This window comes from Salvelinus fontinalis, chromosome 2 (genome assembly GCF_029448725.1).
Source record: "Salvelinus fontinalis isolate EN_2023a chromosome 2, ASM2944872v1, whole genome shotgun sequence".
NCBI lineage: Eukaryota > Metazoa > Chordata > Actinopteri > Salmoniformes > Salmonidae > Salvelinus > Salvelinus fontinalis.
The window spans coordinates 20,998,922-21,013,701 of record NC_074666.1 but is presented as its reverse complement, the minus strand read 5'-3'; the positions used below and the strand labels follow the sequence as shown (position 1 = coordinate 21,013,701).

The following is a 14,780-nucleotide window of genomic DNA, read 5'->3' as shown; positions in this document are numbered from 1 at the left end:
CGCACCTAATTATCGTCATATCGTATTGTGAAGTTCCTGGTGATTCCCAGGTCATGACTTTTCCCAGGTCACAAACTTTATTCCCACATACACATTTTTAGAAACAACTGCTCTAAAATGTGTGTGTGTGTGTAAAACATTTTCTACCCGCTGCAGAAGGCTGTATTGGTCCGCTAATACAACTGTTGTAAAGTCTCAGTGCACTACTTTTGTGAAACATTTTAAAAATCAAGAGGGAGGGAATCTGATTTAATTGGTCTTCAACTTGTGGCAGAGCAGTGCTTGACTTGGGCAAGTGCTGTCCATAGTGCCGTAACGGCACTTAATATTTTGGAGGAATTGCGTACCACCTCTTCTATGAAACTAAGTAGCCTATCGCCGGCCCAGATACACACACTGAGGCAAAATCGATTGATCAAAGCAGAATGAAGGCGGGTTCTACATTGAATAGAATGGAGAGTGGGCATTCATTTCCTGATTCCGCTTTGTTCAAGTTTATTTGCCGCTAGTCTGTGAATCTGTGCGTGACAGTAAACGGTTTGAAATTGGGGGTTAAGATCAACGGCAGGAGATGGTAGGTCTACATGGGATCAGACACAGCAGCCTTCCAGTGTCAATGCTTACTTTTTCATGTAGGCTGTAATAATAGTCATGAACATTTGGTTAAAAGTCATGGAAAATGTGTATAAACCCTTAACAGGGAATAATTAGGTGTCTTTAGCATAATGTCATTTGTGTATTTCGGTGAACATAGTCTAATGGACAGACTTGGAAAAAGATCATGCACTTTCATCTCAAGTCAAGCACTGTGGCAGAGTCATTTCATTCAGGGTAAGTGGAATTAGCTGTGTTAGCCTGCCCTGGAACAAGTTAGGATTCGTTAGCATAGAAATGTATCTGTATAAAAAGTAAGCCACTTTCGTATGACCGGTTATCCGGAGTTGAACTCGGACTTGATACAACAGTAGCTAAGATGGAGAGAAGTCTGTCCATAATAAAGCGTTGCTCTACCTTCTTAACAGCACCATCAACAAGGCAGGTCCTACAGGCTCTAGTTTTATCGCACCTGGACTGCTGTTCAGTCATGTCGTCAGGTGCCACAAAGAGGGACTTAGGAAAATTCCAATTGGCTCAGAACAGGGCAGCTGTCACAATCGTCTTCGTGAGAGAGAGAGGACCAAGGCGCAGCGTGTGCAAAATACATCTCTTTATTTTGGAAGAGAGAAAAAACACGAAACGAACACTATACACAAACTAACAAAACAACAAACGACCGTGAAGCTAAATAACGTAAGTGCACAGACAAGCAACAAACGTTCAACATAGACAACACCCCACAAAAGCCTGCTGCCTTAAATATGGCTCCCAATCAGAGACAATGAATGACAGCTGTCTCTAATTGAGAACCAATCTAGGCAGCCATAGACATAACTAGACAACACTACTCTACTCTGCCCCATACACATACAACACCCCTAGACATTACAAAACACATACCTTCCCCATGTCACACCCTGACCTAACTAAAAAACATAAAGAAAACAAAGAATACTAAGGCCAGGGCGTGACAGCAGCACGACCCTTGGATGTACACCGAGAGCAAACAATAATATGCATGTCAATCTCTCCTGGCTCAAAGTGGAGGAGAGATTGACTTCATCACTACTTGTATTTGTGAAAGGTATTGACATGTTGAATGCACCGAGCTGTCTGTTTTTAAACGACAAACGCACAACTCAGTCACCCATGCATACCCCGCAAGACATGCCAGTTCTCTTCACAGTCCCCAAGTCCAGAACAGACTATGGGAGGCGCACAGTACTTCATAGAGCCATGACTACATGGAACTCTATTCCACATCAGGTAACTGATGCAAGCAGTAGAATCAGATTTTAAAAAACATAAAAATATACCTTATGGAACAGTGGGGACTGTGAAGCAACATAAACTTAGGCATAGACACATGCATACACACACTTGATAACATACACATGGATTTTGTGTTGTAGATATGTGGTAGTGTCACGGCCGTCGAAAGAAGTGGACCAAACTTCAGCGTGGTCAGCGTACATTTTCTTTTATTTGAGTAAATGTCGCCAACAAACGAAGAAACAACCGTGAAGCTTACTGGGCTAAGTGCCACTAACAAAGATAACTACCCACAATCACATGTGGGAAAAGGGGCTGCCTAAGTATGATTCCCAATCAGAGACAACGATAGACAGCTGTCCCTGATTGAGAACCATACCCGCCAAAACATAGAAACACAAAATCATAGAAATAAAGGACATAGAATGCCCACCCAAATCACACCCTGACCAAACCAAAAAGAAACATAAAAAAGGCTCTCTAAGGTCAGGGTGTGACAGGTAGGGGCCTGAGGGCACACACTTAGTGTGTTGTGAAATATGTTATGAATGTATTGTAATGTTTTTAAAATTGTATAACTGCCTTAATTTTGCTTGACCCCAAATAATGATGATCCATAATACACACAAATACTGTTGACTAAAGTTGCCTCGCTAACCCCTCAAACCTGCTCCATAGGATACCCCTCACTGGCACTCAGGGCTAAAAGAATAACCAAAGGTTTGTTTGACTCATCATTAATGATGACCTAGTCACTATGAACTCCGATACTGTAGCTTACAGATATCTATAGATGTGACTGATGCATGCAACCTGTACAAAGGTCTACCAGCCGACCTATATTCAGAAAGACCCTCAGACACCAATTTGCACCAAGCCATACATTAAAGCAGCAATCAGAAGTTGAAAGAATAACAAAGTGATTCCCCACCACTGTTTTGGTCAAATCTGAGGAATGAGGCTGAAAATATGTAACCACTAAATAAATAAAGCTATGCATGCAAGGTCTGACCATCCACAATATCAAAATTGTAGTTTTAACCATGTTTTGAGGCTATATAGTTTGTTTACATTTACTTTGTTTACAAACATTGGAGTAAAGCAAGCTTATATTTAGGCTTCTGACAGTTGAACTACGCTCATGAGGCATTTATAAGTTAGATTCTTCAAAAATCAATATATCATTCATTTATCAGTCCAAAAATGGATGTAGGAACTGCAGAACTCAGAGGCGGTCAGAGACCTAGTAGTGTGGTGCCAGGACAACAAACTCACTCAACGTGAGCAAGACAAAGGAGATTATAGTGGACTACAGGAAAAGGAGAGCCGAACACGCCCCCATTCACATCGACGGGGCTGTAGTGGAGCGGATCGAGAGATTCAAGTTCCTTGGTGTCCACATCACCAACAAACTATCATGGTCCAAACACACCAAGACAGTTGTGAAGAGGACACGACAATGCCTTTTCCCCCTCAGGAGACTGAATAGATTTAGCATGGGTCCCCAGATCCTCAAAAATGTCTACAGCTGCACTATCGAGAGCATCCTGACCGGTTGCATCACCGCTTGGTTTGGCAGCTTCTTGGCATCCGACCATAAAGCGCTACAGAGAGTAGTGCCTACAGCCCAGTACATCACTGGAGCCAAGCTTTCTGCCATCCAGGACCTACATACTAGGCAGTGTCAGAGGAATGCTCAAACAATTGGCAGACTCAAGTCACCCAAGTCATAGACTGTTCTCTCTGCTGCACGGCAAGCGCTACCAGATCTCCAAGTCTAGGTCTAAAAGGCTCCTTAACATCTTCTACCCCCAAGCCATGAGACTGCTGAACAATTAATGAATTAATCACCCGGACTATTTGCATTGCACCCCCACCCCACTTTGTTTTTGCACTGCTGCTCGACTAATTACCTCGACTAACCTGTACCCCCGCACATTGACTCGGTACCGGTACCCCCTGTATATAGCCTCATTATTAGCACGCGCTCCAGCAGGTATATCTCTCTGGTCACCCCAAAGCCAATTCCTCCTTTGGCTGCCTCTCCTTCCAGTTCTCTGCTGCCAATGACTGGAACGAACTACAAAAATCTCTGAAACTGGAAACACTTATCTCCCTCACTCGCTTTAAGCACCAGCTGTCAGAGCAGCTCATAGATTACTGCACCTGTACATAGCTCATCTATAATTTAGCCCAAACAACTACCGCTTCCCCTACTGTATTTATTTATTTATTTTGCTCCTTTGCACCCCATTATTTCTATTTCTACTTTGCACATTCTTCCACTGCAAATCTACCATTCCAGTGTTTTACTTGCTATATTGTATTTACCTCACCACCATGGCCTTTTTTTGCCTTTACCTCCCTTATCTCACCTCATTTGCTCACATTGTATATAGATTTATTTTTCTACTGTATTATTGACTGTATGTTTGTTTTACTCCATGTGTAACTCTGTGTTGTTGTATGTGTCTATCTGATTTGCTTTATCTTGGCCAGGTCGCAATTGTAAATGAGAACTTGTTCTCAACTTGCCTACCTGGTTAAATAAAGGTGAAAAAAATCTATATATATTGTTATTTTGAGTTTTTGTTTTAACTTCATTTAGTAAATATTCTCTCAACTAAATGTTCTTAACTGCATTGTTGGTTAAGGGCTTGTAAGTAAGCATTTCACAGTAAGGTCTACACCTGTTGTATTCGGCATGTGACAAATACAATTTGGTTTGATTTGAGATTGCCCCATTAACAGATGACTGTTTGCTGAAGAGTTCACTGCTAGGCTATGTCAAATACACCTAAAGCAATTTCACTAAAGGTGAACTAAGTGAGGAGGAGAATAGTCGGATCTGTCTTGATCACAAAGAGCAATATGCTGCCTTTATAAATGGTATTTTTAAGCAGTGCTTGACTTGGGATGAAAGAAGTGCAGGAGCTATCTATTTCCAAGTCGGTCCATTAGACTATGTTCACAGAAATTCACAAATTACATTATGCTATAGAGACCTGATTATTCACTATTAAGGGTTTATACACATTTTCCATGATATCTGAATGACTTTTAAACAAATTTACATAACAAACGTAAGCATTATTGCCACTGGAAGGCTGCGGTGTCTGATCCCATGTAGACCTACCATCTTGACAACAGCTCTGCGCTGCTTCGCAAAGCGCAATAAGTATGAATGCCCTGACTTCTGCAGAGGCCATATCACCGTAAATGCTGAACGGCAAATGCAGATGTCAGATTGACCATTCAGCGCCTTTAAGTGATGACAAACTTTACTAAGGAAAAGGGCTCTACAATTTGTGTGAATTTCCCTTGGCATGATCTGACATGAAGTTGAGTCAACATCACAAACATCATCCTCAGTTATGTTGCTCAACTACTGTGAGACTAGACTGGTGGGATTCTGGGCAGTAATGACTACCTACTTTTGTGTGTGTTTCTCGAAGGCATATCACTCTCATATCACAGCTGAGCAAGACACATGTGATTTAGGTCATTTTTATTTTTAAGAAAATACAAAATTCCACATTGAGAGTGTGCATTTCCCGTGGCAGCATGACTTGACATGAAACTCATACAGATACATTGCATAGACATCACAAACTCAGCTTGAACACCTTACGGCCAGCTGCTTGGACATATGTAGGACATAAGGACGCCTTACCTTTAGCCTAATTTTAATCCAGAAATATTATATTTAGACTAATGTATGTATGTCAAACCCTCCCTTACAATTATGTGAAGTTATTCAACTCATTGATTGAGTTGGAGGTGTGCGTGGTCACGCAGTCATGGGAGTTCAGGAGGGGGCTGAGCACGCACCCTTGTGGGGCCCCTGTGTTGAGGATCAGCGAAGTGGAGGTGTTTCCTATCTTCACCACCTGGGGGACGGCCCGTCAGGAAGTCCTGGAGCCAGTTGCACAGGGCGGGGTTCAGACCCAGGGCCCAGACCTTAATGATGAGCTTGGAGGGTACTATGGTGTTGAATGCTGAGCTATAGTCAGTGAACAGCATTCTTACATAGGTATTCCTCTTGTCCAGATGGAATAGGGCAGTGTGCAGTGTGATGGTGATTGCATCGTCTGTGGATCTATTGAGGCGGTAAGCAAATGGTGGTGAAATAATCCTTAACTAGCCTCTCAAAGCACTTCATGATGACAGAAGTGAGTGCTACAGTCATTTAGTTCAGTCACCTTTGCTTTCTTGGGTACAGGAACAATGGTGGGCATCTTGAAGCAAGTGGGGACAGCAGACTAGGATAGGGAGAGATTGAATATGTCCGTGAACACTCCAGCCAGCTGGTCTGTGCATGCTCTGAGGATGCGGCTAGGGATGCCGTCTGGGCTGGCAGCTTTGTGAGGTTTAACACGCTTAAATGTCTTACTCAAGTCGGCCACGGAGAAGGAGAGCCCACGGTCCTTGGTAGCGGGCACTGTGTTATCCTCAAAGCGGGCGAAGAAGGTGTTTAGCTTGTCCGGAAGCAAGACGTCCGTGGCTGGTTTTCCCTTTGTAGTCCGTGATTGTCTGTAGACCCTGCCACATATGTCTTGTGTCTGAGCCGTTGACTTGCGACTCCACTTTGTCTCTGTACTGACGTTGTGCCTGTTTGATTGCCTTACAGAGGGAATAAATACACTGTTTGTATTCGGCCATATTCCCAGTCACCTTTCCATGGTTAAATGCGGTGGTTCGCGCTTTCAGTTTTGCGCCAATGCTGCCATCTATCCACGGTTTCTGGTTAGGGTAGGTTTTAACCTATTTAATCCCATCGGTCACAATAGTGACCGTAGAAAACGTTTTAGTTATAAGGCTCTAAATCTTTTACTGAATGACGTATCAATGCATTTCCAGCAAATATTGAAATAATAAAGGGTCTCAATGAAAGATATGTAGTGTCACATGTTTAGTGTAAATTGTCACATGACCAGAGCTGTTTACTTCCTGGTTGCACCATGAGAAGAGGATGGCTGCATCAAAGCTCCCAAACAAAAGGTTAGTAAAGATAGGACAACGATTTTTGGTACACATCATCTTTAAGGTGTCTAGTATTGATACATGCATTTGCAATTACTCAACTTTGTTCAGTGTGGTCATAGAATGTGTAAACATGTTGACGGCAACAATAGTGACCGGTGGGATAACACGGTGCATCTAGGTATACACATAGTTATACACATACATAGTTCTTGTTTTACCTAACTTTCTACTCTGTTCTTTCTTTTAGTTTCACTTTGAGTCAAGTTCTGGATATGTTGGATCTAGGTGATCTAGGCCCAGACAAGGCATGCAACATTGCAGTTATCCCTCAAAATGAGAATGATGACCTACCCCTCACCCCCCATCCACAACCTCCCCCACCCCCTCCATTGTTGATAATGAAGAGCCAAGGGCCTCTACCCGCCAGAGGGTCCAGTCAGAAGAGCCAAGGGCCTCTATCCGCCAGAGGGTCCAGTCAGAAGAGCCAAGGGCCTCTACAAGCCATAGATGTCAGCCATAAGAGCCAAGGGAAAAGCTGCAGGTGGCCAAAAATAAAGATTGAGTGTTCAAACGATCGAAGAGACCTGCCACCGCTGTGATTCCAAAACACATAGTATACAGCCCAAATATGCAAAAGTTTGGCACGATACCACTGAGCCACGGAAGGAGGTCTTTACTGGCTGCTACTGTTGAGATCAGGCAAGATATGACAAAGCTTCTCACTGGCCAATCAACACGATGCACCGGTTCCAGAGAAGTCGTCATTGTGACAAACGTACTACCTATGCATGTGAGAAATGCAAAGCGCCACTGCACCTTGAGTGCTTCAAGATATACCATGGACAGTAGAAAAGGAGATAAGAGCGAATGAAAAAGGGCTGAAAAAGACAATAAAAGAAAAATAGAAAAGTCGATAAAGGGTGAGGAGAAGCAGTACAACGGACTCTAGGAAGAAAAGAAAAGTCGACAAAAAAGACAATCAAAATTACTGAAATGTTTTTGGAAAAGAAGGTCAATTGATTCAAGACATACTGTATGACAGTAGGTCTGACTCATCACAGTTTAAAATAGTTATGCACAAACTAATCTTGCACTTGGTTCTGAAGCCTACCTCTATGATGTGTGTATATATATATATATATATATATATATATAAAAGCACTCATTGTGCAGTGGCGCTTTTTATATAAATAATTGTATTTTGTTCAGTGTAGGCCTCTACTTGAATGCATATTCTACAGGCTACCTCTATCCTAAATGTTACCTTTATGTTCAGTGGGAATGAATCACACAACTGCTATACAGTTGTTAGTGAATGTTTCACTAAAATGTCACAATGACAATGTTACAATGAATATTGCACTAAAGTAACAGTGTTACAATGTATGTTACAATAAATTAACAATGTTGAAATACGCTGATGGTTGTTTTTTTGTCTTTGCTCTCAGTGTTCATATCGTGTTGTAAAAGGGTTTTTGATGTGTAAAATAGTCACACTAGAACGTGACGGGGAATTCTAGAGGCAATGCTGGGGACTGCCAGTGACAGAGTTTTAAATGTGTTAATAACTGGGTTGGGATTTATAAGAACTTTGATAACTGCATAGGAGAGATATGTTAATTTAGTATACGTAACATTATCCCACCGGTCACAATTGTGACCGACCATAAAACACACTTTTTCACCTACTTTTCCATTAAAATTTCAAAAAAGAATGATTGATTACTTCAAAGGGTTACTAATGACACTTGATTTGGATATTTTCATGTCTGGGAAAAATTTGGGATTAAATGGGTTAATAGTCACAGTGGGTACAACATCTCCTATACACTTCCTGATGAACTCAGTCACCGTATCCATGTATTCGTCGATGTTATTTTCAGAGGCATCCCGGAACATATCAAAACAATCTTGAAGTGTGGATTCCGATTGGTCAGACCAGCGTTGAATAGTCCTTAGCACAGGTACTTCCTGTTTGAGTTTCTGCCTATAGGAAGGGAGGAGCAAAATGGAGTCGTGATCAGATTTGCCGAAGGGAGGACGGGGGAGGGCCTTGTAGGCATCCCGGAAGTTGGAGTAGTAGTGGTAAAGTGTTTTAGCAGCGCGAGTACGACAGTCAATGTGTTGATAGAACTTCGGTAGCGTTTTCCTCAAATTTGCTTTGTCAAAATCCCTAGCTACAAGAAATGCGGCCTCAGAATATGTGGTTTCCAGTTTGCATAAAGTCCAGTGAAGTTCTTGGAGGGCCATTGTGGTATCGGCTTGAGGGGGAATATACACGTCTGTGACTATAACCAAAGAGAATTCTCTTGGGAGGTAATACGGTCGGCATTTGATTGTGAGGTATTCTAGGTCGAGTTTCTGTATGTTATCACGATCACACCATGAGTGGTTAATCATGAATAGTATTGGGGCAGTACTCAGTGACATAACTTCCTGATGCCAAGAGTGTGCAAAGCTATCATCAAAGCAAAGGGTGGCTACTTTGAAGAATCTTAAATATAAAATATATTTTGATTTGTTTAACACTTTTATGGGTACTACATGATTCCATATGCATTATTTCATAGTTTTGATGTCTTCACTATTATTCTACAATGTAGAAAATAGTAAAAAATAAAGAAAAACACCTTGAATGAGTAGGTGTGTCAACTTTTTACTGGTGCTGTGTATATACACACAATATTCAATTAGGATAAAAAAAAAACGAAATCCTTTGGACATTTTGAATCTAAAAACAGTTTTAAGTCGAACTTGTTAAGACCAAGTGGCGACAGTGTGTTGAGCCTGTGGATCCAGAAAGATTCCCATTGAAGAAGTTTCCTCTCAATGTCCTCTCCCCTGCGTGAAATCTTGACCATTTCTATTCCAATGCATCTCAAAGAACTAATAGGATGTCCTGCTTGTACAAAAGGAACAGCAACCTGATTTTTTTGTCTCACAAGTCGGTATATTGCTGCGGTGTTCACTGATTCGGGTCTTAAGGCTTCTACGGGTCTTCCCTATGTAAGACAGACCACAAGGACATTTCAATATGTAAACATTGGTTGACATGCAGGTAATCAGGCTTTTGATCTTACATCTTCGCCCTGTGCAGGGGTGGGTAAATTAGTCAAATTTGTACTTGAAACTGCATTGAGCTCATTGGCCACATTTGTAATTACCCTCCAGAACCTTGTCCAAGAAGTTTCCCTTTTCTCTGATGGATAATCAAATTTGACCACAATTTATTTCACGTTTCGGGTGTCTTTTAAAGACCATACTTGAGTGATATTTAAAGATGGGTTTTAATTGTGGGTCACTATCAATAATGTACCAGTGCTTCCTGATAATGTCTTTAAATGCCTTCCCCAATGGTGAGTATTGGGTGAAGAGTGGGGGACATGTTCTGCGTTTTCTTTAACTTTTGGAAGAAGGCGTTCCAACTGTGTTAGCCCTTCAAAACGATAATTGGTATGTTTTGCCCAATTGTCTTTGTACCCCCTTTCCTTAAACCTTTGTGTGAGGTACATGGTCTGTTTCTGGTAAGAAGTATCAGAGCTGCATACTCTTCTGGTGCGGCTGAATTGATTTACAGGGAGACTTTTAATAAGTAGACGTGGAGGAAAACTGTCACCTCTAAGGAAGGTGTTCCTGTCCGTATGTTTCCTATAGAGGAGGGGTCTGGATTCAGCACCACCTCTTGTTCTACCCGTCTGGCTAGATGGAGTAGGCCTACAGCGCCATCTACTGGTCGCGTCGGGGACAAGTTGTTGACAACTGTAATATTAGCCTACCCCTTTTCCTAACCGTAACCTCATTTTCCTAACCTGCCACGTTAATTATCCTAACCTGTTATGTACACAAACCATCTGTGCCGTCGACAAATCATGATAATCACCACACCGGAATGTTTGTTTATTTTTCACACACTATTTATTAACCAGATTATTCCGACAACGTGTCTTGTCAGAACAAGATTGGAAAACCATGAATAAAAACAGTAATTTTCTATTATCATGTAACGTTGATCAGCGATACACTTCGGATATTAAAAAAAAATAATAATAAATTAATGCGCGTAGTAAAGCACTGACGCGGGAAGAAAGCGCGGAAGCAACACAGTCAAGAGTCAGCACAGTCAAGATACAACCTACCAGTTAGCTAGCAACTAGCAAGCTAACCTCCCTCCCAAATTGGTTGAGACAATCCTATGTCAAAAATGGAGGAATACAAGGAGAATGTTCAAGACAGGGGTGGCAATGTGAAATTGTCCTCTAAACCGGAGGAAGATGACAAGGTTAGTAGCTACTGCTAGCTAGCTTGCAAGATTGGAGTAGAAATAGAATCCAGGGATATGTTAAACTAGCTAGGAAGCTACAGTATGTGACTAACATTGACGGTACATTCCTTCCTATATGTCAAAGTCTTGCAGCAGAGTCAGAGTTTGTAGTAACATCGGTGAACCCGTCCCTCAAGCATCTCCTAATCACGGCGACTTCAGTGATCCTGTTTACAAAGAGATTGCTCTTGCAAATGGACATATCAACCGCATGAACAAGGATGAGCTTTGGGCCAAACTGGCAGAATTGAAGCTTGACACAAGGTATGTAGGAACACTTGTTTCAGTTGCTAAGGAATTGTGCTGTATGTAATCACATACCACGTTACAATCCTGTAACTAGTGTAGTGTTTCAGCAGGAGATGGCTACAATCATAATCCATTGGAGATCGGGGGTGTAATCATTATTCCAAACTAAATCGAGATTTTTTTATTTGACAAATTCAGGTTGGTCCCTCCCCATTCCGTTTGCTCCTGTTTTTAAGAAACGTTTTGCAACAGAACCAGCTTCATGAATATGCCCCAGGATCTCTGTGTTAGGAAATCCCAGAGCTGCTAGACATGCCACTGAAGAAGGTCCATTCCACTGAATGTTAAATGATCCCAATTTGTGTGTGTGTGTGTGTGTGTAGGGGTGTGAAGGATGTGATGAAGAAGCGGTTGAAGAACTACTACAAGAAACAGAAGCTGTCGATGACGCAGTCTGTGACAGCGGGTGAAGCCACGGATACCTACTACGACTACGTCTGCGTGGTGGACTTTGAAGCAACGTGTGAACAGGACAACCCTGCTGACTTTACTCATGAAATCATTGAGTTCCCAATGGTCCTGCTCAACACGCACACTTTAGAGATTGTGAGTGGAAATGGAGGGGACATTGTTAGAAGCAATGCATTGTTAGGCTTGTGTGTACGATCATACAGGTCATAGCTGTATAGACTTTTGATTTAACATTAGTTGTTGACGCAAATAATACACAAATGTTTTGGTATCATGATTGACACTGGTTTAACTTGTAGGAAGACACCTTTCAGGAATATGTCAGACCAGAAGTTAACACACAGCTGTCAGAGTTCTGTGTAAAGTTGACAGGAATAACACAGGTGAGACACCAGGCATAGATGTTGACTGAACTATTTTGAAGGACTTGAATAGGATGATTCAAAATACTTCACACAATGTAATGTTGATAAAAGAGTTTGTAACTGCTTTTTTTTGGCCAGAAAATGGTTGATGACGCAGACACGTTCCCTGATGTCCTTGAGCGGGTTGTGCTTTGGCTTCAGGAGAAAGAGCTTGGCACAAAATACAAATACACTCTTCTTACAGACGGGTATGTCAGTGTGGGCAGAGGGTACTAACACTGCTTTGGTGTATTAATGATAACGCTAGCAAGATATTAAGTGTTCTCATTAGTATACAACTATATGCTTTTGTTATTTCCACAGATCTTGGGACATGAGCAAGTTCATGAACACCCAGTGCCGTTTAAATCGTCTCAGATATCCACAGTTTGCAAAGAAGTGGATCAACATCAAAAAATTATATGGGAACTTCTATAAGGTTTGTTTTTTTGTATGATATGCAATTAGCTGAAATCTCTAAATGTAGAAGCATGTAAGACATTCCTTAGATACACTATGTTGAGTAGAATAGAATCTTCCCTTTTCCACAGGTCCCTCGCACCCAGACCAAGCTGAGTAGCATGCTTGAGAAGCTGGGACTAAAATACGAGGGCCGCCCTCACTCTGGCCTGGATGACTCGCGCAATATTGCCCACATTGTGATGCGCATGCTGCAAGACGGCTGCCAACTGCGCATCAACGAGCGCATGCACGAAGGACAGCTGCGGACTGTGCCCAGCTCTGCCCCTGTGGAAGGAGCCCCACCCCCACATACCCCCCGCAGCAGAGACTAGACCTCGGCTCCGCATCCCCTGGCTCTGAGAGTCCTGCATTGAGGCCTTCAAGCAGGCATCCCATGTCTGTTTTACCCCCATGGCTTAAAAAAAATCATAGCACTTTTCCCACTCAATCGATGAGTCTGTTTTTATTTTTTCAAAATTGTGGGACTGTGTGGATAGTTGTTTAATTGGACTAGTAGTGCCACTTACCACAATGTGAATTTTGTTGCTGCCTTTTGACATCCTCTGTAGAGTTCTACAGTAGGACTAAGACATCTGCTAGGGATTTTCTTTAAAGAATGATTTTTAAATTTGTCTTTCATATTGTCTGAAAACAAAAACATCTTTGCTGCTAACCCTCGAAGGCTGAGTTTACACAGGCAGCCCACTTTGGATCTTTTGCCACTAATTAACCGTTTGACCATAATTGGGTAAAAGATCAGTGGGCAAAAGATCAGAAATGGGCTGCTAGTGTAAAGCAGCCAAATTTACTTGACTGTGTCTGTTAGAGGCCTTGCATGAGTTTTACAGAGCACACAAGGCTTTTAAAATCGATTCAAGACAATTGAGGATGTCGGCTTTAAGTTTGGTGTAAGCAATGCATATACTTTGTGATTTACATGATACATTTTTGCACAAGCTCACATGCAAACAATGTATGAACTATTTAGCTATTGTCTTATTTTAGTACTAATAAATATGTATAAACTCCAGTAATTCTACTGCCTTGTTACAAACCATACCAAGTACAATTGTTTTATTTTTTTTAAGCAACTAAAATGTACTTCTATTTTTCTGATGTTCATTTTTAGCCTGCTTTCTTCACTTTCTGGGGGCAGTATAGTTTAAAGGCCTTTGACAGACCTTGACATGTATTGTCTGTCTGGTTTTTGTTGTGCTGCATTTTATAATCGATTTGAACTTGATGGACTCGATGTACAGTGCCAACTGATCGATGGATAAGGACAATTGTAATACACACTAGCATAACATTTGCATTAAATCTTTCAATGTACAATTGGTACAACCCCTATCATTTCTAACACATCTGTGCTTCATGGCATCAGGTTCAAGATTTTTTTTTGTTAAGTACAAAACCAATCAAATTTCTACCATAAGCGGTAAGTCTATGATTTCTAGTTAAATTAAATACATTTCAACATTCTAGACAATATGGTGACGTAATGGTTTTGCTTAACCCGGTGCAGTCGCATCATAGCCATTAGATGGAGACAGCAGATAACGCGCCGAAAGAACACGCACTGTTTCCCATCAAGAGAAAGTGGTACGTGTTTTGTATTTGTCCCAGTGAGTCATGTTTGCACCATGTAAGTTTCAATGTCTGCTACTGAAAATAACCTTTTCGCAGAGGGATATTTTTATCTTCCGCAATGACATCTGGTGTTTGATCAAAACAGCATTGCAGAAACTACATTCTATATACTATTTGGTCTTTTTCTTATAAAATAATTTTATATCCAACCTGACCAGAATAATTATGGAAAAATTAGCTTAATATAGAATAATACATTTAACTTTCTCAACTCAATGGGTGTGGAAAATAGATGTAAAAAAAGTTTTTAAAATCTAAATAACAAGGAAAACACCTCTCGCTCTAGATAAAAGACATATTCCTTTATTTAATCTTATAAATGTTCTTGCCTAGCAATAACAATACATTGTCATCATGGGCAGTCAATC

At 41.3% G+C, this 14,780-nt stretch overlaps 1 protein-coding gene across 1 annotated transcript; it reads left to right on the top strand.

Moving 5' to 3' along the window:
- Nucleotides 1-10,698: 10,698 nt before the first annotated feature.
- Nucleotides 10,699-14,097, top strand: LOC129814005 (3'-5' exoribonuclease 1-like). Its single transcript, XM_055866731.1, has 7 exons — nucleotides 10,699-11,134; nucleotides 11,262-11,440; nucleotides 11,809-12,031; nucleotides 12,196-12,279; nucleotides 12,400-12,509; nucleotides 12,625-12,739; nucleotides 12,852-14,097. Exons 1-7 carry the CDS (start codon nucleotides 11,048-11,050, stop codon nucleotides 13,092-13,094), a joined length of 1,041 nt encoding a protein of 346 aa, XP_055722706.1. The 5' UTR covers nucleotides 10,699-11,047; the 3' UTR covers nucleotides 13,095-14,097.
- Nucleotides 14,098-14,780: the final 683 nt, after the last annotated feature.